This window comes from Muscardinus avellanarius, assembly GCF_963383645.1.
Source record: "Muscardinus avellanarius genome assembly, chromosome: 15".
Taxonomy (NCBI): Eukaryota; Metazoa; Chordata; class Mammalia; order Rodentia; family Gliridae; genus Muscardinus; species Muscardinus avellanarius.
In genome coordinates, this window is record NC_137801.1 from 63,187,753 (window position 1) to 63,213,586 (window position 25,834).

A 25,834-nucleotide genomic window follows, 5' to 3' on the forward strand; every position below is an offset into this window, starting at 1 on the left:
GATTTATGTTAAGAATCTTTAAGGGGCTGAGGATGTATCTCAGGGGTACAGCAAGAGCTTTGCATATGTACAGGCCCTGGGTTCAAACCCCAGCACCCCTCTCCCCCCAAAAAAAATTTTCTTCTTTTTAGAATGTAGAAAGTCATAAATCATCAAATAAACACATTTACTTTAATCCATCATTTGTAATGCCGGTATTACCAACATTCGTCTTCTCTCTCTCTCTGTTGTACTGGGGATAGAACCCTGGGCCTGGCACATGCTAAGCAAGTGCTTTATACCCTTAGCCCATTTTACTTTATTTTGAGAAAAAGTACTGGTCAGTTGTCCAGGCGGACCGAGAACTTTAGACCCTCCTGACAAAGTAGCTGAGATTAAAGGCATGATGCCTAACTAACAATCTTTTGAAAACGAAAACTTCTGTGAGACTGCTAACTCCTGTGCTTCAAACTTTCTAGTGGCTTCTCACTTCCAACTTCTCACTTCCAACTCTTCCCATTTTCCTTTTCTTTAGCTACACTGCTCTTGGTATAATTCTGTAAGGTATCAATTTTATACCTACAATTCTCTATCAGCTCTCTGAAGATTCGTGATGCTCCATTTATGAGACTCCTATTGATTTTTCTTTGATTAAAGAAAGGATGATGTCATTAACTACAATTTTATAGCTGTGCATATCATTTAATTCACTCTCAGGGGAAAAAAAAAAAAAAAACCCTGAAAGTTGATACTTGTTTTCAGTGAGTTAGATGAAATTTTCTTCAAAGGCAAAAAGCTAAGCTCTGCTGATCATGCTTGACCTTGGCAACAAAAGGCTTAAATAGCCCCTAAGTAAGACTTGGAGGAAATGAGCTCTATCTAATCTTCAAATGCAGGGCCATTCCTCCAGTCCTGATCAGATAAAACTCACCTTGAACTTTAGAAAGCCAGTACATGTGTATTGAGGCTTTATCCCTTCTCTAACCACCCGTTTATTTCCTCCTCTCCCTCCCTCTCTTCTAGCTAGGATTACAATGAGAAGACACAGGCTAAGTACTTTATACTTAATACCTAGTTGAGACTACCTTGGAAAGTAAAATCATGAATATTTTTAAAGCCAAGATCTAAGAACACTACCTTTCAAAAACAAATGGTAAAATGTTCTTTGAGGCACTAAGCAAAGTGCCTTATTTGCTGCTGTCACCAGAGAAAAGCAGTTTTTCAAGCACTTCCACTTGTCAGCAATGGACTAGATGTGTTAGAAGATATTAAAGTCTGAAACACTACTCAAATTTTTGAAATATCAGCACTTACCAATTTCCTATAAAATAGGGAGAAATCTCCGAAATAGAGTAAACCTATTTTTGACAGCACTTAAATGTTTTCAGTCTATTAACAGACCTGCACACAGTACCAGGATTACTGAAAAACAAATTCAACTTTGGGCACCACCTCTCAAAGTTTTTCCACCCCTCCCCCATTGCTGAGGCTCCTACTCCCTTAAAAAGAGATGGACAAGGAAAAACAAACAGGCCTCACCCTCCTGACTCATCTCATGACTCAGAGATACTCTTTTTTTAATGTTTGCCAAGCTGAAACCTTTTTCCACTTTTTTGGAAGGTAGCTTTGGGAGGATTACCTTTTCAAATATAAGTTGAAAATGCTCGTATAAACTAAATATATATTAAATATAGTACTGAATAATACAGTCACATACTATAATCTAAAATTTAAACAAGACAGTAAAAACATAAGATCTCTTAAGTCTGAGTTTATAAAACAAAAAGTTAATAATAAAGAGCTGATGAACTGCTTACAAAGAAAATACCAAGTGACACTGCTGAGATATGCTCTGGATCAGCGCACTGGCGCATTCTCAGTGTTCTCGGGGTAAATGTGATAGAGACCGTAACGCATTTTACAAGTGACTTCAAGAACCTTACTAATGTAACCACATAAAATAATTAAGAATTTGCTTTTAGAGAGCTTATGTTACTACAGTAAATCTTAAAATTTTCAAATGCATATACTAGTACTCCAGCCATGTAATACTAATAGAGTTAGAAGCTTACATATCCATCTATCTTTCAAATGTAAAAGTATAAATGTGTCCTCCGGGGTCGGGGCGTGGGAGCCCACGCTTGTAATCCGCGCTTGGGAGGCCGAGATGGGAGGATCATGCAGGTTTGAAGCCAGCCGCACGGGCTTAAGAGACCCTGTTTCCGAATTTAAAAAAAATAAAGTATAAAAATAGGTCTGGGAGTGCAACCCGGAGGTAGAAGGGTTTCCAGGAACCCCAGTACCACACAAAATAAAAGTATAAATGTGTCTTTTTACTATATTCATACAGTTCTCATTCAGAAAATAAAGAAATTCAAGGATTTCCAAAGAGCACCAAAAGCACTTTCTTTGACTGTAACTGCGTTGCTATGTATACTATGTACACCAAGTTGCCACTCAACTGTTAGTAAAAACAACTTGAAGAAATGGTCTAAACTCTTTTGGATGTCTTTTGAGGTTTCTTGGAATGAAAAAGAAAAAAAAATAGTAGAAAAATAAACTTTCCTCAAATTATAGTCAATTCTCATAATGATGTAGTAGGAAACAGGAATAGGACTACTACTCGTTCAGAAAATTCTTTTAATAGCAACTTTATCATTAGCTATTAATAGACCAATTAATGTTTATTAAAAAACAAAATAAAGCAAGTCATCTTAAATTCTTCTCATATTTTTTGAGAACTATATGCAATGTGGGAACCCAAACAGAATCTTAGGGGGAAAAGAAAAGCACTTCTCAAATGTCACCAAATTCTTTTTTTTTTTTTACCACCTTGCATATGGGTTAATAATGTTTTACCAATGTTAATTCCTTGATTTTGATAATCTTACCTCACTTCTGTAAAATGTCACCTTTACAAGAAACTGGCTAAGGGGCATTTGAAATTGTTATTGTTGTCTTAACTTTTCTATAATTTCTCCTCCCATTTATGACCTTTTATTCTTTCCTGGTCTTTTATGACCTTGAAGCTTTTGATCCAGTGTTTTGTAGAAAGTTCTTCACTTTAAATATGGTGATATTTTCTCTTTATTAAAATGAATTCAGGTATTTGAGGGCAAAAGTACCACAGAATTAATACTGTATCCTCAGGATAACCTACCAAAAGATTCATAATGTGGATACATTTATTTTAAGTGCTGTTGACTTTTGCTCACTTAGTCAAGATGGTGTCTGCAAGATTTCTCTAGTATAGATCTACCATCTTTCCTTTTGTGATTAAAAAGTATCCTTGGAGAAGATACTTTTTTGTGTGTGGTACTTAGAATTAAACCCAGGGGCATCCTACCATTGAGCTATAATCCCCCCAGCCCTTTTAATTTCGGACAGGATCTTGATAAATCGCTGAGGGCCCTCCCTGAGTTGCTGAGGCTGGCCAGCAACCTACAATCTCCCTGTCTCAGCCTTCCACCCAAATACTAGGATTACAGACATGCACCACTACATCAGTTCTTGGGGAAGACACTTCGTGAGAATACAAATATCCTATCTCTCCTCAAACTCTAACCTCATTTTAACATTCACCAGTGGGTCTTGTTTGCAATATTTATTTCTGTGATATGCCTAATAATTACTTTCTTTTTCCTTCTCTATTAACTAGAATGCATCTGTTTAAAAAAAAAGTGTCTTCACTTATTTATATAAACATGGATTCATGGGTATTTATTTTATTTTGAGTTATATCCAATATATCATTTTTTATTGTGTTGTCAAAGAGTTCCAGGTTTCCTTTTTAGGTATTACAGGCTGGCTACTGTGTGGCCTTTCTGTAATCCTTTTTGGTTTTTGTTTGTTTGCTTTAGCACTTCCTTAATTTCATCCTGACTGTAGGTGGTATTTCTAAAAAGAAACTTCTCAACCTCTTTTATATGGCAAGAAGTTTAGAACTATTCTACAGAATAAAATCAGTGAATATTAATTCAATGCATGATATATGATTATCTTAGAGGTATTTTGAAAAGAGCCATCAGATACAGCAAAATTACCCATGGAAAAACATATGTTGAATAATTCTTACAAAAACTACACAAGAACAAACCTTATGGTGTTATCTTCAGAAGTTACTAAGAAGTTTTTAAACATAAATATTAATTTAAAACACATAAAGTCTTCTATAAAATTAATTTTCTACAAATGTAATGACTGTATTTTCATGCTACCTTAAGTGAGAAGTAAAAGCCACCAGGGGGCGCAGTAAACAAAACCTCCCCAAATGCTCCATAAAACTTGGTCATTTTATGATGACCATGTTTATAGATCTGCAGCTTAATATTTACATTATGCATAAAATAGTATGACTACCAAATGAACAAGGCAAAGAGCATGCTAGTATTATTTTGAAAGACTTATATAAAACAAATATGGACACAGTCATATACAATTGTGTTTTATCTTAGGTATGAAAAATTGTTGAGCTCAGCATCATGGCACATGACTGATAATCCCAGTACTTGCAACGCTGAAACAGAAAGACTGCTGCCAGCCTCTGCAACTTAGGCCTTTTGGAGGTGGGGAAGAGAGGGAGAGGGAAGGAGAGAGAGAGAGAGAGAAAATCTCTACAACTTAGTGAGATCTTGCTTCAAAAAGTACTAAGAAATTTTTAACAAACTTTGAGAACAGACCCTCAAAAGGTGAATTATTAAGTACTTAGTTCCATAGGTCCCCACATATTCCTGGGTGTCCCTTTGCAGTCAGTCACCCTCCTCTCACCAAATCCAGACAACCTTGGTTATGTATTTGTGTCTATCCTCTTTGATCCATCAAGTCTATACTAATTCATGTTGCTGAATGCCAGTAATGTGTTCTTCTTTACTGCCGAGTAGTACAGTTGACAGTACCAAAATTTGAGTATGCATTCATCCTTGCTAGACATTCCATCTGAATTATTATGAATAAAGCAATTTAAAGTCTTTCTGCAAACAAATGTTTTCCTGGAACTGCTGGGTCGCAGGGTAAGCACACATTTAACTTTCACAAACTGTCAGTTTTCCAAAGTGGTTTGCCATTTTATATTCCCATCAGCAGTATATGAGAATTCTGCGAGCTTCACATCCTTGTCAACATGTGGTACTGCCATTCTTTTCATGTATCTTTGTGAAGTGACTTCAATCTTTCGTGCTTTTAATAATTAGATTAACTTAAAAATTTTGTGGGATTATACTGATGCAAACCCTATATTAGGTATAATTTCTCAAGTATGTTTTCTCAATCCATAATTTTGATAAAATCCATTTTTCCCTTTATGAGATATATATATACACACCACATTTTCATTATCATCTCTTGGACACACCTATGTTGGTTCCATAATTTGAAAATTGTGAACTGTGCTGCCCTGACATGAATATACACATATTACTACAGTACTCTGACTTTAATTCTTTTGGAAGATACCAAGGAGTGGTAGAGCTGGGTAATAAGGTGGTACCATTCTTAGTTTTCTGAGGAACTTCCAGACACATCTTCATGGTGGCTGCAGTCCCACCAACCAAGTAAGAGTTCCTATTTCAGCCGGGCTTGGTGGCGCATGCTTGTAATCCCAGCATTAGGGAGGCTGAGACTAGAGGATCTCAGTTAGCAGACAGCCTCAGCTACTTAGTGAGGCCCTCTGCAACTTAGTGAGACCCTGTTTCAAAATAAAGAATAAAAAATAGGGCAGGGGGTGTAGCTCGGAGGTCAAATGTCCCTGGGTTCCAAACTCAGACCCACAAAAATAAACAGAGTTCCTATTCCCCACATCCTTGCCAGCATTTTTTGTCTGTCTATATTCTTGACGATTGCCATTCTAACTAGTGTTAGTTAGAATTGATTTCCCTGGATTACTAAGAATGTTAATCATTTTAAATATATTGGCCAGCCGGGCATGGTGGCACACGCTAATAATCCCCGCACTTGGGAGGCGGAGACAGGAGGATCACATTGATTCGAAGCCAGCCGCGCTGGCGTAAAAGACCCTGTTTCAAAAATATAAAATAGGTCTGGGAGTGTAGCCTGGAGGTAGAAGGGCTTCCAGGAACCCCAGTACCATAAATAAATAAATAAATAAATAAATAAATAAATAAATAAATAAATAAATAAATAAATAAGCCAGCCAGCCAGCCAGCCATCTGTCTTTTGAGAAGTATCTATTCAGTTTGTCCATTTTTTTTTTAAGTTTTAAGTTTAAGTTCTTTACATATTCTAGAAATCAGTCCTCTATCAGGAGTTCTTGGCAGATTTCCTCCCATTCCTTAGACTCTTCATGTGTGCTGAGGGGGCACCGGGGATTGAACATTGGGGCATTCTAGTGCTAAGCTACATTCCCGGCCTTTGTGACCTTTTTAAACAGGGTCTCACTAGGCTGCTGAGTCTTACTGCATTCCTGCAGCTGTGCTTGAACCTGCCATTCTATTGTCTCGACCTCCCAAGTACTGGGATTACAGGTGTGCGCCACCGTGCCCAGCTCCCCTTCAGATTCTAGATGGTGTCTTGTGCTATGCAAAACCTTTTCACTTTGATACTATTCCATTTATTAATTTTCACTTTTATTTCCACCTGAATTATCAATCACTTTGATAACTTTTACAAAAAATACTGCTGAAAATTTGACTGGGATTATATTGAAGCTATAATCCCAGCATTAGGGATAAATGTGGTATATCGCTTCACTTCCAGGAACTGTCAAATTTCTCAGTAATGTTTTGTATCTCAATGTACAGATTTTACACATTTGATTAAAATACCTAACCTGTATATTTTACAACTTTTATTCTATTATCAGTGATATTTGCCAATTTAATTCCTCAACTGTTCTGTGATATTATAGAAAGATTCTACTGGTTTTTGTATCTCTTTCTTATATTCTGCAATTTTACTGGATTCACTTATTCTAGGATCTTAGAATTTGCTATATAATATCATCTGAAAACAAAGACAACTTTACTCCTTTTCCAATCTTGACACATTTTCATTTCTTTTTCTTGACTTAATGTAGTGACTAGGAGGAATTCTAGTAAGATGTTGACTGAAATGGCCAATATAAAAACAACTTGCAATCCCAGTTTTCAGTAAAAGTATCTCTTTTTTTTTTTTACCATGAGGTATCGCATCTGCTGTAGATTTTCTGTAGGTTGAGAAAGTTCCCTCTTATTCTTAATTTGCTAAGAGTATTTACTAAAAATTGGGTAACAAGATTTGTTATGTTATCCTTTTTACACAGTTTTGGATATAATTTGCAAATATTTAAGGAGTTTTGCACAAATGTTCATACAAAATATTGGTCTACTTTTTTTTTCTTTTTTGTGATACTGGGGATTGAGCCTAGGGGCAGTCTACCTTCAAACTACATCCCCCAGCCCTTTTGTTAATTTTTAATTTTGCAACATGGTCTCCCTAGTTTGCTGAAAGTCTTACAACATCGCTGAGGTTTGATTTGCCTCAAACCTGCGACCTTCCTGTCTCATCCTCACAAGTACTGGGATTACAGGTGGGCACTGCCACACACACTGTTTAGTCTATATTCTACACCGATCTCCTTATGTCTTTGGTATTTCTATCAAGGTAAATGTAGCTTCTATTTTCTAAAAGAACTAAAATATAAGGACCAGTAACTTTTTCCATTAAATACTTGATAAAATTTACCAGTAAAGTCACTGGGACAAATACAGTTTTCTCTGTAAGAAATAAGAATTCAAAATTTCATTAGTAAAAACAAGACTGAAAATCATTCTACAATATTTTCTTTTCTTTTCTGTACTGAGGTTTGAACCAAGGGACATCTACCTCTACACTACACCCCAGCTGGGGCCAGCTGACACTGGCCAGAGCTCAGTTTGGTTTATCAACAAGAACATCACACTGTATCCCTAAACTTCTGGGTTCCCCCCTCTTATTGGTTTGCCTTCGTCCCAACATTAAGAAATCCCAAAGCAAGCCGGGCGTGGTGGCACACGCTTGTAATCCCCGCGCTTGGGAGGCGGAGACAGAGGGTCGCGCAGGTTCGAAGCCAGCCGTGCTGGCTTAAGAGACCCTGTTTCCAAATAAAAAAGTATAAAAATAGGTCTGGGAGTGTAGCCCGGAGGTAGAAGGGCTTCCAGGAACCCCAGTACCACCAAAAAAAAAAGAAGAAGAAGAAAGAAAAAGAAAAAGAAAAAGAAAAAAAAGAAAAGAAATCCCAAAGCCAGGCGTGGTGGCACATACCTGTAATCCCAGCATTCAGAAGGCTGAGACAGGACTGCAGTTCATGGCCAGCCTCAGCTACTTAGTGAGGCCTTTTGCAACTCAGTGAGACCCAGTTTCAAAATAAAGAATAAAAAAATAGGGCCAGGTGTGCAGCTCGGAGGTAGAATGCCCCTGGGGTCCATCCCCAGTATTGAAAAAAACAAACAAAAAAAGCAACCCCAGCACACATTTATACAATTGCTTTCTCTTTCCTCTTGCAGGCATTCTTCAAGGACAACTCTGGCTCTCTGTTCTCATTTGAACCAACTGCTTTCTTGGCCCAGTAGTTATCTCGGTATTTTCACTGGTATTTTGGTTTTTGGATCTCATTTCAACTGTTACTGAACTTCTATTTCATTTTTAAAGTATTTATCCAACAACTTATAGAAGGTAAATTTCCTATTTCCTTAAATTTCTGAACATCTCTATAATTTGCTCTCACACTCCAGGGATCATTTGCCTGGTATCAAATTCTGGATTTAGGAACTCAGAACTCTGAATGACTCCATTGCTTTCTAGAACCTACTGCTGCTGCTTCTAAAAAATCCACTGCCCAAAGAATAAGTTCTTTGTAGCTAACTTTTTCTGTGTATTTGAGGGGTTTTTTTTACTCTTGAAATTTTAAAATTACAATGAAAATGAAAACTAAATGAAGATTTCTTTTCATCTATTCTAGGAATCAGAATAAATAAAATTCAATTTTAAATTAAATTAAATTCAAATTTAAATTAAATAAAATTTAATAAAATTCAATTTTTCAGGCCAGAGGAACTTTCTCAATGATTATTTTCCTTCCTCTTTCATCTCATACAGTTCTTAGAATTTCAATTATATGCTCTTACTAAAAATTCATTTCCCCAGTCTTTCTTTACAGAACGTGTGTGTGTGTGTGTGTGTGTGTGTGTGTGTGTGTGTGTGTGTGTGTGTTACTAGGAGCACTTCACCACTGACCCATATTCCCAGCTCTGTTTTATTTTTTATTTTGAGACAGGGTTTCATTAAATTTCTCAGGCTGACCTTGAACCTGGGCTCCTCCTACCTCAATCTCCCAAGCAGCTGTGATCACTGGGATGCACCCATGTACCTAGCCATGTCTTCATATCTTTTGCTATAACCTTCTGAGAAAGACCCAAGGATATACATTTTTGTTGAATGTAGCTAGGAGTGTGTGTGTGTGTGTGTGTGTGTGTGTGTGTGTGTGTGTGTGTGTGTGTGTGTGACTGGCAAATGAAGCCAGGATTATAATGAACCAACGAGCTACATCCCTGAATCTTCTGTTGAGACAGGGTCTCACGAGGTGGACACGCTGGCCTCCAACCTGTGATCCTCCTGCCTTAGCCTCCTAAATTGCTGAGCCAAGCCCTTTAACCACCTAAAGGAAGCGAATTGCACATACTAGCTACACAAGTATTCACATTCATGCTTGATAAGCAAATTACTACATCAAGGAGCTCATAACTGAAACTACAAATTGTCAGTGATTCCATGATACCAAAAACTGACATTCCAGATAAAGAAAAGACAACATTCACTTTTCTTAAGACTACTCATTCAGGGGTTAAAATTAAAAAGGTCTGCAAGAGCAAAACAAGGGCAACAAGCCAAAATATATAAATTTATGTAACATAATAACCTTTCATCTCTCTCCTCACTCAACTCTAATGCTTTACCAAATATGCATAGAGTATTAATTCTCAGTGTTTAGATAAGTACATAAAACATTTTACAGTTACATGTTCACATTCACTTAATTTTCTATTAACTAAATGTCTTCCAAAGATTTGAAATGATGAATAAAATTTTGTGAGTGAACCAGAAATTAAGAGTTATACATTATTAAAAATGAAAGTGAAGCTGGCAGTGGTGGCTCATGCTTGTAATCCCAGCATTCGGGAGGCTGAGAAAGGAGGATCACGCGGACAGCCTCAGCTACTTAAGTGAGGCCCTCCACAACATAGTGAGACCGTTTCAAAATAAAGAATAAAAAATAGGGCAGAGGGTATAGCTCAGAGGTCAAATGCCCCTGGGTTCCATCTCCAGACCCACAAAAAAAAAAAAAAAGAAAGAAAGAAAAGAAAAAAGAAAAGTGAGTTAAGTCAGTCCACAGAAGTAATGAAAACAAAAACTGAAACAAAGGAGTAAATCAAATTAACTTTGGATTAATTTTTCTGTGAAAAATTTCTGTTTATGAAACAAAGACACAGAGGGCTGGTGAGCCATCTCAGTGAGAGAGCATTTGCCTGGCATACACAAGGTCCCAAGTTAGAATCTGTTCCCTACCCCTGCAACGTTAAAAACATCAGCAGGTCCTGGTGGCACACACCTGTAAGCCCAATACTTGAGAGGCTGCGATAATAGAATAGAAAGTTTGCAGCCCTTTGCAAATTAGTGAGGCCCTGTTTCAAATAAAAAATAAAATAAGGCTGGGGGTGCGTTTCAGAGGTAGAATGCCCCTGGGTTCAATCCCAAGGACTGACCTTCCAAAAAACAAAATCTTAACAAATAAAAATCTCAGTCTAGGTAAAGAATGTGAATTTATAAACCTTCCTAAGATGTGATTAAAAGTAGAAATTGACAATACAATGCAAAGTCAGCATTTGTTTTCTTTTTTCTTTTTTTATGGTACTGAGATTGAATCTAGGAGCATTCTATCTCTGAGCCTCACCCTGAGCCAGATTTTCTTTTTTATTTTTTATGTTGAAACAGGGTCTTGCTAAGTTGCCGAGGCTTGTCTTGACTTTTAACCAGGCCTAGTGGTACCTACTTATAATCCCAGTACTTTGGAGGCTGAGACAGGAAGATCTCAAGTTCAAAACTTCCAAGTCACATGTAAATAACTCAAACTAGGGGTAAAAAACTGCTTGTGTGTGAAAATTGTTTATTCCAAAGTAAAACAATATCCTGATTAGTAAAAAGGCTTTGAAGTTTCTACAGATAGTTCATTATACAAAAAGAATCATTCCTGGAATGTCTGCCAAGATCTTAATTCATCTTCTAACAAAAGAAGGTTGAAAATTATTTTAGAGAAATTAATTTTTAAGCACATACAGTCTAAAAATCACTATATTTACTAATTTCATTTAAACTAGTCACCTTTCTACTGGCTTTATCAACAATAATAAATCAGCTGAACCTGATTTTCCACTCATACTTTTATTTGTACCCAAACTTAGTCCTCTTCTTAAATTAGCTAAAGTAACATCTTTTCCAAGTTACCATGCCAAGCTACAACTAAGGTCTCAACTTTGAGCAAAGGGCCCTAACAGAGTATACATTTCCTAGTCCAAACAAGTTACCTAACAGACAGAAACAAAGTCACAACTGCCTAAAATAACTCACTAAAAAGTCAACAACTGCCCTGAGTTAAAAAAGAAAACAAAACACTGAATTGAGTGATTGGGCGGAGGAGAGGGAGATCAGAGAATACCTGTTTTAGGCCAAACTAATTTTATCCAAAACCATTCATGCACCAAGGATAACATTAATTTTATAAGATTACAGGTGCAACAGCAGGTACTTGAAGGGCTGCTTCAAGAAGCAGGATATTGCAGAAGCAGGATATTGCTTGAACCCAGGAGTTCAGTTCAAAGGCTAGGATGGGCAACACAGTGATACTGTCTTAAAAAAACAAAGCAATAAAACTCTACAAGACTAATAGTACAAAAAAAGATATGTAGCCGGGCATGGTGGCGCACACTTGTAATCCCAGCATTGGGAAGGGTGAGACTAGAGGATCGTGGTTCGCGGACAGCCTCAGCACTTAGTGAGGGCCTCTGCAACTTACTGAGACCCTGTTTCAAAAATAAAGAATAGCCGGGCGTGGTGGCACACGCTTGTAATCCCCGCGCTTGGGAGGCAGAGACAGGAGGATCGCGCAGGTTCAAAGCCAGCCGCGCGCGCTGGCTTAGAAGATCCTGTTTCCAAACAAAAATGTAAAAGTAGGTCTGGGAGTGTAGCCCAGAGGTAGAAGGGCTTCCAGGAACCCCAGTACCACCAAAAAAAAAAAAAAAAGAATAAAAAATAGGGCTGGGAGTGTAATTGGGAGGTAGAATGCTCCTGGGTTCTAACCCCAGTACTGCAAAACAAAACAAAACAAAAAAAGATATGTAATACTATAATTAAAAATATGACTCCGGGAAGCTGGGCATGGTTGGCACACGCTTGTAATCCCAGCATTTGGGAGGCTGAGACAGAAGGATTGCAGTTCGTGGCCAGCCTCAGCTACTTAGTGAGGCCTTTGTAATTCAGTGTTTCAAAATAAAGAATAAAAAATAGGGCTTGGAGTGTCACGCAGAGGTAGAATGCCCCTTGGGTTCCATCCCCAGTACCGCAAAAAAAAAAAAAAAGAAGACTCTGGGGGCTATGTAGAATTCAGTGGTAGAGCAAATACTTAGCATGTGTGAGGCCCTATTTTCAATCCCCCATTACTTGCCCATCAAAGAAAAAAAAAAAAAAAAAAAGAACCAGAAAGAATAAGTAGAAGACTGATGCCTAAGATTAAGCCATGGCTTTGCTGCTTCATCTGCTGTGTGACTTTAGACTGGTTATTTAAGGTCTCACAGCCTCTATTTTTTCATCTATACAAAGGGGAAAGTAACAATGCCTCACTCAGGAGGCTGCTGTAGAATTAAAGAGACTAATGTAAAGCTTGAAATCCTATTATTTGGGAGGCCGAGACAGGAGGATCACAGGTTCACAGCCAGTCTCATCTACTTAGTGAGGCTCTCTGCAACTTAGTGAGACACTATTTCAAATTAAAGAATAAAAAATAGGGCTGAGGGTGTAGCTTGGAGGTAGACTGCCCCTGGGTTCAATCCCCAGTACTGGGGAAAAAAAAAAAAAGTTAATGTATGCAAGGTGCTTAGAATAGTACCTGACACATAGTGCTATACAAGTATGTGTTGGTATTTTTGACAATGAGGTGATGAGTAATTACAGGGCTTTCCCAAAGGTACAGCTTTTAAAATCACCCAACTAGTTGACTATGAAGTCCAAGTCTTGAGCTCTTACTAGCTTCTTATGTCAACAAATATTGACTCAGCGATTGCTTGATTCCAAGTACTGTACTTAGAGTTCTGCTGTCAATAGCCCAATTATTTTACTGGTAAAAATAAGCTTAAACAGCCACTTATTGCAGCTTGCTCTTTGTTATACTCAATTGTAATTAAATAGTTATCTAATAGTTAAATCAACGGCTCATTTTACTTTTAATTACTTCCTTTTCATTTTAAAACTTTTTATAGAAGAAAATTCATATGAAAGGCTTAAAGAGTATAATGAATCTCACATACTCAACCAGTTTTAGCCATTAGTACATGAAAAATATTTTATTTATACCCCACCCCAATTATTTTAGAGCAAATACCAGACATGTCACTTCTTTGTAACTATTCAGAATTTCTCTAAAAGATAAAAACTTTTAAAAAAAACAAAGCACAATAATACCATTAACTGTATGTGGTGATAAATGCATGTAATCCCAGTACTTTGAGAGAGGAGGACTGCAGGTTCAGAGAACAATCTCAGGAACTTACAACCTCAGCAAACTAGGGAGACCTTGCTTCAAAATTAAAATAGGGCCGGGGGGATGTAGCTGAGAGGTAGAATGTCCCTGGGTGCAACCCCTAGCATTATTTAAAAAATAGTAATAATAGCATTATTATATCTGAAAATTGTGAATTGATATCAAATAATTGGTATTCAAATTTCCCCCAAAAGTAACAAAGGACTTTAGAGGTTCTCTAAATCCATAAGATTTGGCAATAAGGCAATATATCAAAATAAAGATGGCCTTAACAATTTCAGTGGAGTAACAGCAGATGAATGCCAGACTGCAGCAGAGTAGTAAATGAGCAGAAGTAAGGAAATGGAAAAACTGTACGGTCTTCTTTTTTCTAGTACTGGGAATGAAACCCAGTACTAGAAAACTAACTCCAGGCAACACCAGGCCTATTTTATGTTTTATATGGAAACAGGGTCTCACTAAGTTGCTGAGAGCCTCACTAAGTAGCTGAGGCTGGCTTCGAACCTGTGTTATCCCTGTCTCAGCCTCCCAAGCGTGCAGCACCACGCCCAGCTTACAGTTCTTCTTTCAAGAAGTTCATTATGAGGAAGAATGGAGAAAGCTAAGATATATACAGAATAAGAATCAAAGAAAAACTGATTATGTTTGTATATAACTTTATAGAGAGAGAGATGCTGAAGACAGAGAAAAGGAGAAACTACCAGAGAAAGATCCTAAATATGGCAGAGAGATCAAAGGCATAGTGGAAAGGCTAAGATAACTCGATCCTTGACAACAAAGGGGAACAGACTGAAAGTGAGCGCAGCTAGGCTAGGGTGAGGACGGCATGGGAGTTGAGGCCAGCCTCAGCGACTTACTAAGACACTGCTTCAAAATAAAAACTAATACAGGACTGGTGGTACTCAGAGGTAGAATGCTCCCGTGTTCAACTCCCAGTATAACAACAACAACAAAAACAAACAAAAAAACCCAAAAACCTTGTATCTGACACCACTAGCAATGGATATAGAATTGATCTACAGAATCATAACTTAGTCTGATATTAGTTGATTCAAAGAATATCCTGGATGTAACACTTTAGTTACTTCCACATTTAAAATAAAAATATTGAGCCGGATGTGGTGGCGCACGCTTGTAATCCCCACACTTGGGAGGCTGAGACAAGAGGATGGCACAGGTTCGAAGCCAGCCTCAGCTACTTAGTGAGGCTCTCAGCAACTTAGTGAGACCCTGTTTCCAAATAAAATAGAAAATAGGTCTGGGAGTATAGCCCGGAGGTAGAAAGCCCCTGGGTTCTACCCCCAGTACCACCAAAAATAAATAAATAAATAAATAAAATAAAAATTAAAGTATGAGTCAGGCGTGGTGGTGCATGCTTGTAATCCTCGTGCTTGGGAGGCTGAGACAGGAGGATCTCACAGGTTCGAAACCAGCCTCAGCTATTTAGTGAGGCTCTCAGCAACTCAGTGAGACCTTCTTTCCAAATAAAGTATAAAATAGGTCTGGGATTATAGCCCCAGAGGCAGAAAAGCTCCTGGGTTCCACCTCCAGTACTACAAAAAATAAATAAAACTAAAAATATGCATGCCTACATGTAATCCTAATTAAATGAGAATTCATAAAGGAAAGCCTGGGAGTGAGAAAGTTATAAATATTAGCCATTTAAGTTTAAAAAGTTGTAGAAATTACAAAATGAAAGGTAAAATAGATTAATAAGAAATTTGTTATGGTAACTGTTAAAAGGAAAATAAACAAGAACTACACATGACAGAATTCAAGGAGGGCTGAGAGCGACAGAAAGCACCACTTGCAGAGGAGGAGATTAAAGGCAGCCAAGTGCAGAGCTTACAGAAGAGTGCTCCACCCAAACTCAAGATCAGACCAAAGTGGTGATGAGAATAAAAGAAACTTACAAGTGTTTTGGGAGAAGAAAGGAGGTTGTAGGAACATGATGATGAGCAATGGGAAAAAGTAGTTTTCATAATACAAGAGGCTGAAGTGACACCCCACTGCAAGGTAAAAGGTCCCCAAACAAGGCAGGACCAGCCTCATCAAATGGGCCGACAGGGCCATCTCTGCTTAGGACGCAGAATGGTTTGGGAACCTAGAACTGCAAAAGCCCCTAACCTACCAGTGATTTCCATTGCAATTCTACGCATCTCCCCCTTTCCCAACCATTACCTTGCACATGAGAGATCTGATATTTTTCCTAAAGAATACACATAAGTTCCCTGGTCATCTGATCCTTGAAACAACTTCTAAGCACACACTTGCTTTCTTTGGGTTCTCCAGTGTAGTTAGAAGTAATCACCTCATTCACATTCCTCATGCTTCTCATTCTCTCCAGAAAACCTTTTGCAATTGCTATTTGGGCCACCAAATTTGCCTTCAATAACCACTTTATTTCATGCAACCACAAAATAAATAAGTTTGCAGTTAATCACTGTGTGCCACAGACTACCATGTTTTCTTTTTTTTTCTCCCCATAATAACTGGATCCTCACTACATTCAAATCTAACCATGTCAGACAGTCAGCCCAAATATTCACTACTTTGACAGTGTGCAGCCCATATACCATTTCTCAAATTACTTTGTAATTCCGGGCTCAACAAAAACAACACAATCAAACTCTACCTCACTGAAGCAAAGATTATTTTATAATGATGGAAATAGAATAAACAAAAAGAATGGGTTAAACCTTTAGGAACAATTTACAAAGCCATACTACAAAATTATGCTATTAAAAGACATACTGCCTGTCTTAAAGTAAGAAACTACATAAGGAACTTGAGGCTTCTTGCTCCAGAACATTGTACCAGAATTCCACTGGCAGAACAGGAAAATAACAAACTCCATTCATTTCTACCTTCTAAATCTCACATTAGTATATCAGGGGCAGAAATAAAGTAACCTTTAGAATTGGTTGCAAGCTTGTCAGTTCTAAATACCAGAAGGAGTTCTGAATGATGTTGACAATCTTTTATAATATAAATGAAATTCTGGTATCCATGCCAAGAGACTTCCCATAACTGGAGAACATAAAGGCATTTTAGAGCAACCAAAGGAATAGAATCACCTAGAGGATATAATGAAATTAAGACCTGAAAATACAGGGGAAAGCATGTGGGGGACTGTGAGGCAGATAGGACTGAATTAACAAAACTATAACATACAAGAACAGAATGACTAAGGACTTAAGAGTCACTAAGCTTTTATTTTCAAATACAAGATTTTGGGTTCGACTATACAGAAGAATAAATATGTTCTTCTACATATCAAATAGTGATTTTTTTTCAGACTCAATTCCTAACCCCTAGAAGTAACAGTAATAAAATAAAACTAAAATATGTTAGCGTGGAAGACTGTGCCAAAATAAACATGCCTTTGATACAGGAGACGCTGTCTAAATCCATACCACTAGTCTAAATCTTTTTTTAGCATATCTCAATATAAGTAAAATTAACTAATTCTAAATTAATATTCAATCTTTCAAATATAAAACTTTCAATCAAATGTATGTCTGAAAATATAAGACTTTTTCAAGCTTAAAAGTAAAAACTTTTAAAATATCAGAAAAAAGTGTTAAATACAACAGATTCTTACTTTGGAAATGTAACAATCAATAAAATGAAGACAAATCACCCCTATCCCAGGATTTTTAAAACTAACAAACAAAAGTCAGTGATTCCGTTCATGTTTATTAAAACAACCACAGCAACAAAGCTGAAGCAATGCAAGCTTTGTGCCTCGTCTGTTTCTTCCTCCTGAATGTAGGGAAAGTTACACCTTCTAGCCCGTGGCAGTTTGGTAAGGCAGTCTGACTACTTCTGACCCATAAAATATGAGTCTAAGTAATGAAAGTCACTTCTGGGCCAAGGCAGGAAAAAGTGCTGCCTGCAGGCCCTTGCACTGTCTCTCCTCCAGGGATGGAGGAGTCATGCATAGGGTGGATGGCATTACAAAACAAGGAAGCCCGGACCCTGTATTACCAAACAGAAGAAAGCTCCTTCAAATGAGCTTTGAACTTGATTAACATGAAAAACTTCTGTTTGGTTAAGCCACTGAGATTTGGGGGTTTATTAACTATAGCATAGTAAGATATTAAAAATATCTATTAAAAAAGTCCCTACACGGTAATTTAAAGAATGTACTCCAAATCCATTACCCATTTTAAACACCTAAGGACTAACTCTCCTAGATGGATAACATATATTATAGAGGTGTATCACACACACACAAATTATAAGTAAAAAAGAAAAAAAATCTTGATGAAAAGAATATTCAACTTACAGTGCGAGCACATTTCCAAAGGATAACTTGCCTCATTTCCCTGAGAAAAGAAAAGAAATAATTAATTTCTTTAAAATATTAAACATTCTAAGTCACAAAACACATGAAAACAGCCATAACTAATATGTCAAGATTTATACATATTTATATTTTTTAATTGATTAAGAAAACAAGTTATACAATAATGTAGAAAGAGTTCTTAACTCAAACTTGTTAAGAGTGTGCGGTGGTGTGCACCTGTAATCCCAGTACTTGGGAGGCCAAAAAAGGAGATCTCTGGTTAGATGCCAGCTGAGGCAACTCAGGAGACTCTCGGCAACCTAGCAAGACTTTGTTTCAAAATAAAAAATAAAAAGCGCTAGAAAGGTAGAATGTCCCTAGATTCAATCCCCAGAACCAAAACCAAAACAAAACCTGGTTTACAAAGGTAGAATGTCCCTAGATTCAATCCCCAGAACCAAAACAAAAACAAAACCTGGTTTAAGTGGTGGCTCTGCCACTTAGTGCTTATGCAAGCATTTTATTAGAAAATAACTCAAATACACTAAAGACTGTCACTGCTGTAACCTGTCTTGCCAGGTAAACTCATTTTGGAGAGGAGCTCAGAATAAAGCCTCTCGTGCCCTATTTAATTGAAGAGTGTCTGAAACTGTAAAATGAGCTGCTAAAAGGGAAAAATCAGATACCCATACCATTTATATGTGCACTGAAACAATTTTCTGCGTGCTGTACAACTAAAATAAGAAAATACACAAATAGGAAGGTAGTCTAATAAGACAGCCAGTCACCTTACACCCTTACACCCACTTCAAGTATTTATTTTCATGAAAGGTCTTCTCATAATTTACCTCTGAAGATTTATAAAAAGTATAAAACCAGCTGTTTCCTATGTTAGAATTCTATTAAAAACTTTTTTTTTTTTTTTTTTTTTTTTTTTTTTTTTTTGCGGTACTAAGGATTGAACCCAGGGGGATTCTACTTCTGAGCTACATCCCAGCTCTATTGTTTATTCTTTATCTTGAAACAGGGTCTCACTGAGTTGCAGAGGGCCTCACTAAGAAGCCGAGGCTGGCCGCGACCCGTGATCCTCCTGTCTCAGCCTCCCAAATGCTGGGATTATAAGCATGTGCCACCACACCTGGCTCATTTAAAAACTTTTGAGGACTGGGCAAAGGGAGGTAAAATATTTGGTAGGGAGCACATCATTTGATTAGTAGTGGAACTATTAAATGATTCTAAATGTGAAACAGGGAAAATTCCAAGTAAAACACACTTACAGAGATAGAATCGAGAAAATCTTCCAAAAGGTCTATAGAAAAAGCTGAGCAGTAAATTGAATACCAAGCATTCTATATTTCACTTATCTAATCTTGACACTAACAACTTAAATAGCAATAAGTGTACAATAGGAGTAACAGTGCAATATTTCTATAGCCTAAGATGCTACTGAAAACAACCTGAAGGAAAAGTTTTATGACTGTCTGGCTTCTAAGACACTTATTAAAATAAAATACTTAAGTGTTTTATTCTATGTTTAATAATTTTCTTAGAATAAGACTCTTCCTAAAAGTGTCTTATTCCATGTACGCTTAACATTTAAGAAAAGTTTAGCAGAAAATTAGCATTTTCAATTCTTCCTATGTTGCCAACTAGTTTTTCCCTTGAAAATTATAGGTAACTGCAATTTTCCAGAATTTATTTAGATTAATTTAAATACACACACACACACACACACACACACACACACACACACACACACACACAGATACATAACATGTGCGCGTTACCCAGGGGCCTTCTACCTCCGGGCTACTACACCCCAGACCTATTTTATTTTTATTTGGAAATGGTATCACTCAGCTGCCAAAAGCCTAAGTTGCTGAGGCTGGCTATGATCCTGTGATCCTCCTGTCTCAGTGTCCTAAGTACTGGGACCACACCCGACTCAAATATATTTAAAGTGAAGATAAAAAGAAATACCAAAGATAAATTGCAACAAGTTTTTGCTTGTTTTGTCTACTAATTCCCTCATTTTTATTTTGAAATAAGGTCTAAATTGATGAGGGTCTCATTACTTGAAGAGGCTGAACTCAAACCTGCAATCCTCTTATTTCGACCTCCCAAGTCCCACCAGGTGTGTACCATCAGGTTTACCTAATATTCTTATCGAATTCCCATCTTTATTGGCATGCATGTTCTTACATGCCTCATTTTCCCTCTTATTCTACTCCTACTTAAGTATGCTTTGCAAGGCTCTCTGTATACTGAGAGCCTTTAATTCTATATTCTTGCATTGTTACTATGAAATTATTTAAATTTAATTTTTTAATGAGCATCCTATTGCTTTTTAAGTGAAGGCAAAATTGTTACGTGGCAGTTTCAGGTAGGATTTTGAAACCAGGCCTTTGTTTTCTCCAGCCACTGATCTTTACAGTCTTATCTCCCCCCACCCCCAGTACTGGGGATGGAACCCAGGGGCATTTGACCTCCGAGTGACACCCCAAGCCCTGTTTTTTATTCTTTATTTTGAAACAGGGTCTCACTGAGTTGCAAAGGGCCTCACTACGTTACTGAGGCTATCCGTGAACTGTGATCCTCCTGTCTTAACCTCCCAAATGCTGGGATTACAAGCGTGGGTGGCTGTTATCAATTCTTTATTAATGATATCATCCATCCCCTCTATCTGTATCACTCTCGAAGTGAGCCAGCATACACAAAACCAGAAGAAGCAACACCCAGGCAGGGCGCCTAAGTGCTTAACCCTCAGATCTGAGTCCTCCCCCTCCCTCGCTAAACTAGGAATCCATATACCCAAGTGGTTACCGCAACCTCAACCTCTCCAAACCTGACCACTTCACATCCTTGCTACAATGCAATCGGTTCCCTACCATTTTCAAGATAAAAATTAACATTTTTGAGAAAGCTATGTAAAGTCCCTAATTAAAAGAAACTTTTTGTAGGGCATGGGGGGACTGAGGACTGAACCCAGACTAAGTCCCCAGTCTTATTTTATTTTTTATTTTGAAATAGTAATTCACTAAGTTGCAGAGGGCCTATGTTGCTGAGGCGAGCCTGAGATCCTCCTGTTTCAGCCTCCCAAATGCTGGGATTACAAGTGCATGCCAGCACACCCAGCTGAAAATTCCAATTTTTATGGCTGCTCTACCAAGCGGCGGCACCATCTCTACCCTACAACATCCACTTTTTAAATTCTATATTCTATAGTGTGTTAACTTTTCATGGCAAGAATGTCATCATGATTTGCCTTCCACTTAAAACATTTTTAATTCTTATTTTTGTTACAGCAAAACATGGCAGTATATAGATTATTTTATCAATATAGTCAGTAGAATTGTGCTGCATATTCAGTCCTCATCATGCTTAGTAATTAGTAAGATTTTTTCAGAACATCTACCATAGAGCATTTATCAGCCAGTGTTTTATAGCCAGTGTTTTATTTACATTTGGCCTGTGAGCTATAGTTTGTTTATCCCTGAATATGAAGCACAATTATATTTTTAAATAGATATCTATTTGTAAACCATTATAAACTTAATTAGAAAAATCAGCATAAATGAAGGTTAGATCTATAGTAAATTTCTTGCTGATGGCTCCAATGTAGTGTCAGGAAATACTAAAACAATGATAGCTTCTATGAGAAAAATAACCAATAATGTGTTCCCATTTACTGTTAAGAGACTGTCTTCAACTAAACAAAATCATGAAATTACATCCAAATATAAAAAGCTAATAAGTATGTATGTAAAGCTAACAGATATATTTTAGAATTATAATTTAAAAAGCCTGCAGAACCCAAACATTGTACCCTATGATCAAGTTATTGGCAAGATCCCTTGATTACTAATGTCCTTAAATAAACCCACTTGAAATTCAAGGTAAGTTTTCCTTGTACAAATAAAAAAATTCAATAAAACCTGCCTATGAATGATTAATGCTACAGGAACTGCTTGACCAGTATAAATACTAGTAAATCAATTAAGTTGTATGAAATTGTATTTTTCAGACATTATCTGTGACCACTGATATAAGGAAACAAAAGAGTGAGCCCTAGGTTTATCCCAGTTTATAGTCTGAAATAAATTTTCAAGCTGTGGAACAGGTATGTTACCAAACTTGTGAAAAGTCAGAGATATAAGAAGTAAATTTGTGTGAGAACATCTTACAGAAAGGAGGTGCACGGAGAGAGATCTTTGGAGAAATGCAGAAAAGTACCCCCAGTCTTTGCAAATATCTAAAAGGAAACATCCCAAGGCCAGGGAAAGAACTAGTAAAAGACTGATTAATTTTTCGAGCGTGTCCAAAGCTGGAATAATCCCATATAAACCAGTATGGACAAATCTTTAAATACATGAGGCACTGAGGCTAAATCCGAGAATTGCCATGAGTTAAGGCTACTTTGGACCTATCTTTAAAAAGTTAAAAGCTAGCCTCAAAAGCCCAAATTGTTTCCAAGAAACTTAAGTGTGGTAAAACAAATTACTCTTTAAAAGAATGTAACAAAATCTAGCACAACAGCATTAAATTCATGATGCGTGCCAACCTTCACTTAAAGGTAAACACAATAAACAATGCTTTAGTATTATAAAAATAGTCTGACCTTATAGACTTCCTGGCAAAGAGCCTATGGATCCCCAAAGTATCCATGAACTGCTCTAAAAACTGGCAATCTTAAAATCATTTTTAGATTTCACCAATATAGAATACCAACATTTAAAAAATTGAAAGAGAAAATCAAACAATTCCATACAGTAACAGAACCAGGAGATTATGGGTCTATTCTGCTATCTAACTATTCTACTATGGCTCTATATCATCCAATAATGCATATAAAGATGTCCCAACATTTTTCTTTATAGCAAAAACCAAAAATAACCTGGCCGATGTGTTATAGTCAACTGCAAAACTCTTTGCTTTCATGTACTTTAAGCTGCAAGGTGCTTCAGTCTGTTCCTGTCTTTCATGACTTTGACATTTTAAATTGGTTATACACACTGTCCTCAACAGGTTTGCCTTATGGTTCCTCATGATTAGACTGTGGAATACCATACAAGTGGTAACTGTGTGTGCTCTTTCCAAATATCAGGAGGCAGATAATGTTGATTTCTCTCTTTACTGGTAATGATAACTTTATTGATTTAGTTATGATATATCTGCCACTTTCTCCATAGAAAAGGGGATAATGAAGCTCATATAACAAGGAACTATGGCTCTAGCCACTAGTACATGAGGAACTGAATGTTGCCCACAACGAATCAACAAAATCAAACCTTTAGATGAGACCACATACCCTGTGGCACCTTGATTTCAACTTTCTTAAGAGAACACAAGAGCTAAAACCACATATTTTTGTGAAATAATACATATGTTATTTCAGGCCACCATACTTTGACTTAATGTGTTAAGGAATAAGAGGTAACTGATACCACTGTCATATGGCAATTTTCTAATTCCATCCTTTTTACAACATTTATTACTTGCCTTTCACCTTTAAGGACTTTCCTTTCCTCCAGTTCTATATGAATGTATTTATGCATTTTAGTATCAGTTACAGTCATTTATCATCATTCTCTAAATCCAATCTGATACTTTAATTTGCCCACATTTGCCAGTGGTAGTCTCTTCTTCAGACTGGTTCCTGTGTACTTCTGAAATGTCATCATTCTAAACACATCCTTACATTTTGGTACAAAATATTGAAGGCGTACATTGTACTTTCCCTTCTGCAGGTCTAGAATCAGTTATTTTCTGGAGAACCATAATGATATATATACATATATATTTTGGGGGGGGGTCTGGGGGTGGAACCCAGGTGCATTCAACCTCGGAGCTACACCCCCTCCCCTATTTTTTTATCCTTTATTTTGAAACAGGGTCTCACTACATTGCAGAGGGCCTCACTAAGTAGCTGAGGCTGTCCGCGAACCGTGATCCTCCAGTCTCAACCTCCCAAATGCTGGGATTACAAGCATGCGCCACCACGCCCGGCCATAGTATTTTTAAATGAAAAATCCCTAACTTAAATGTAGTCTAATTTATTGATCTCTTCATTTATACTATGATTAATCCCTAGCACACCTGATTACTTTTGTTACTGAGCTATCCAAATATAAGTAAAAATGTTACTATATATATTTAGATGTTTACTAATACTACATTATATCTGTATTAATATATTCTGAAATATTTTTCTACATGCAAAGAGGACAAGAACCTACTATTTATACCCTACAACAGAATCACGAGAAAGGGGAAACACCCACAAGCAATACAATATACTACACATGGCCAAAGTATAAAAATTACATATTCTCAGTATCCTCAAACATAGAATTTTGAAACCCAGGGAGACATTCAGCAAGTACTCATAGAAACTGTGACAAAAGTTTAGAAATGATTAACTTATAAATGGAAATTTTTCCCAGCTAAAGCAGAGCTCATTTAAAAAAAAGAGCCAGGCGTGGTGGCCCACACTTGTAATCCCAGTACTTGGGAGGCTGAGACAAGAGGATCATGTAGATTCAAAGCCAGCCTCAGCTACTTAGTGAGGCTCTCATCAACTTAGTGAGACCTTGTTTAAATAAAATATAAAATAGGTCTAGGAGTGTAGCCCGGAGGTAGAAAGCCCCTGGGTTCCATCCCCAGTACCACAAAAAAAGGGGAGAGGGGGGGAAAAGTCCTCCACTACTGCCCAGTACCAGGCGGGAGGCTGAGATAGGAGGACTGGAAATTCTAAGCCAGCATAAGCAAGTAGCGAGATGCTCAGCAACTTAGACCCTGTTTCAAAAGAAGGGCTGGGGGTGTAGCTCAGAGACAGAATGTCCCTGGGCGTTTTCTTTGCCTATCACTGTGCCCAGTGCCAACAAGAAAGTTGGGCACAGTAGTGCACACCCACAGTCCCAGCACTCAGGAGACTGAGGCAAGAGGATCACTAGAGCCCATAAGTTCAAGAGCAGCCTGGGTAACAGAGTTAAGACTCCATCTCAAAAAGAAAAAGTAGACTAAAAATAAAATCGAATATGAATAAAAAGAGTAGAATATCAAAACTGAAAGAAGCCAGGTATCGTGGTGCTTGCCTGTAATCCCAGTACTTGGGAGGCTGAGACAGGAGGATTGTAGGTTTGCCACCAGCCTCAGCTACTTAATGAGGGACCTCTGCAACTCAGTGAGACCCCGTTTCAAACTAAAGAATTAAAAATAGGCCTGGGAGTATAGCTTGGAGGTTGAATGTCCCTGTACCACAAAGAAAGAAAGAAAGAAAGAAAGAAAGAAAGAAAGAAAGAAAGAAAGAAAGAAAGAAAGAAAGAAAGAAAGAAAGAAGGAAGGAAGGAAGGAAGGAAGGAAAGAAAGGAAGGAAGGAAGGAAGAAAGAAAGGCAGGCGTGACAAAAAATGACTCCCAATATTTTGGTAGTTGTGGACTGTCTATAAATCATATTAAAAGCAGGGTATAAATTTAATTTTATCAGTAACAACTATGCAGTTTGATAGGCAAATAAAAATACAGCCCTACAAAGTTATCTTTTAATGACCTTAAGAGATAAAATGTTCAAGTGGACTGCTGACTTACTACAACACAATCACAAGGGCTTTATTTCCTGATCATGCAAAAGTGGACCCACATTATTGTGGGTCTCCCTTTCTTAAAGTCTCTTCTAAGTAACTATACAATTATTGTAATCATAGATGATACAAGATCCTATCTTAACTAAGACCTAAATTAAATGCAAAGAGATGGCATCAGTTTCTCATTATAATTACTTTACAT

At 37.3% G+C, this 25,834-nt stretch overlaps 1 protein-coding gene across 1 annotated transcript in view; it reads right to left on the reverse strand.

Annotated features, from left to right (window-relative positions):
• PPP3R1 (protein phosphatase 3 regulatory subunit B, alpha) overlaps positions 1-25,834 on the reverse strand; it is a gene marked incomplete at both ends in the record, with an annotated part of 53,841 nt that overhangs the window by 8,398 nt on the left and 19,609 nt on the right. The window contains one exon of the mRNA XM_080711380.1: positions 18,051-18,090. Within this exon, the coding sequence (XP_080567506.1) occupies positions 18,051-18,090 (40 nt within the window). The remainder of the gene's footprint in view (positions 1-18,050; positions 18,091-25,834) is intronic.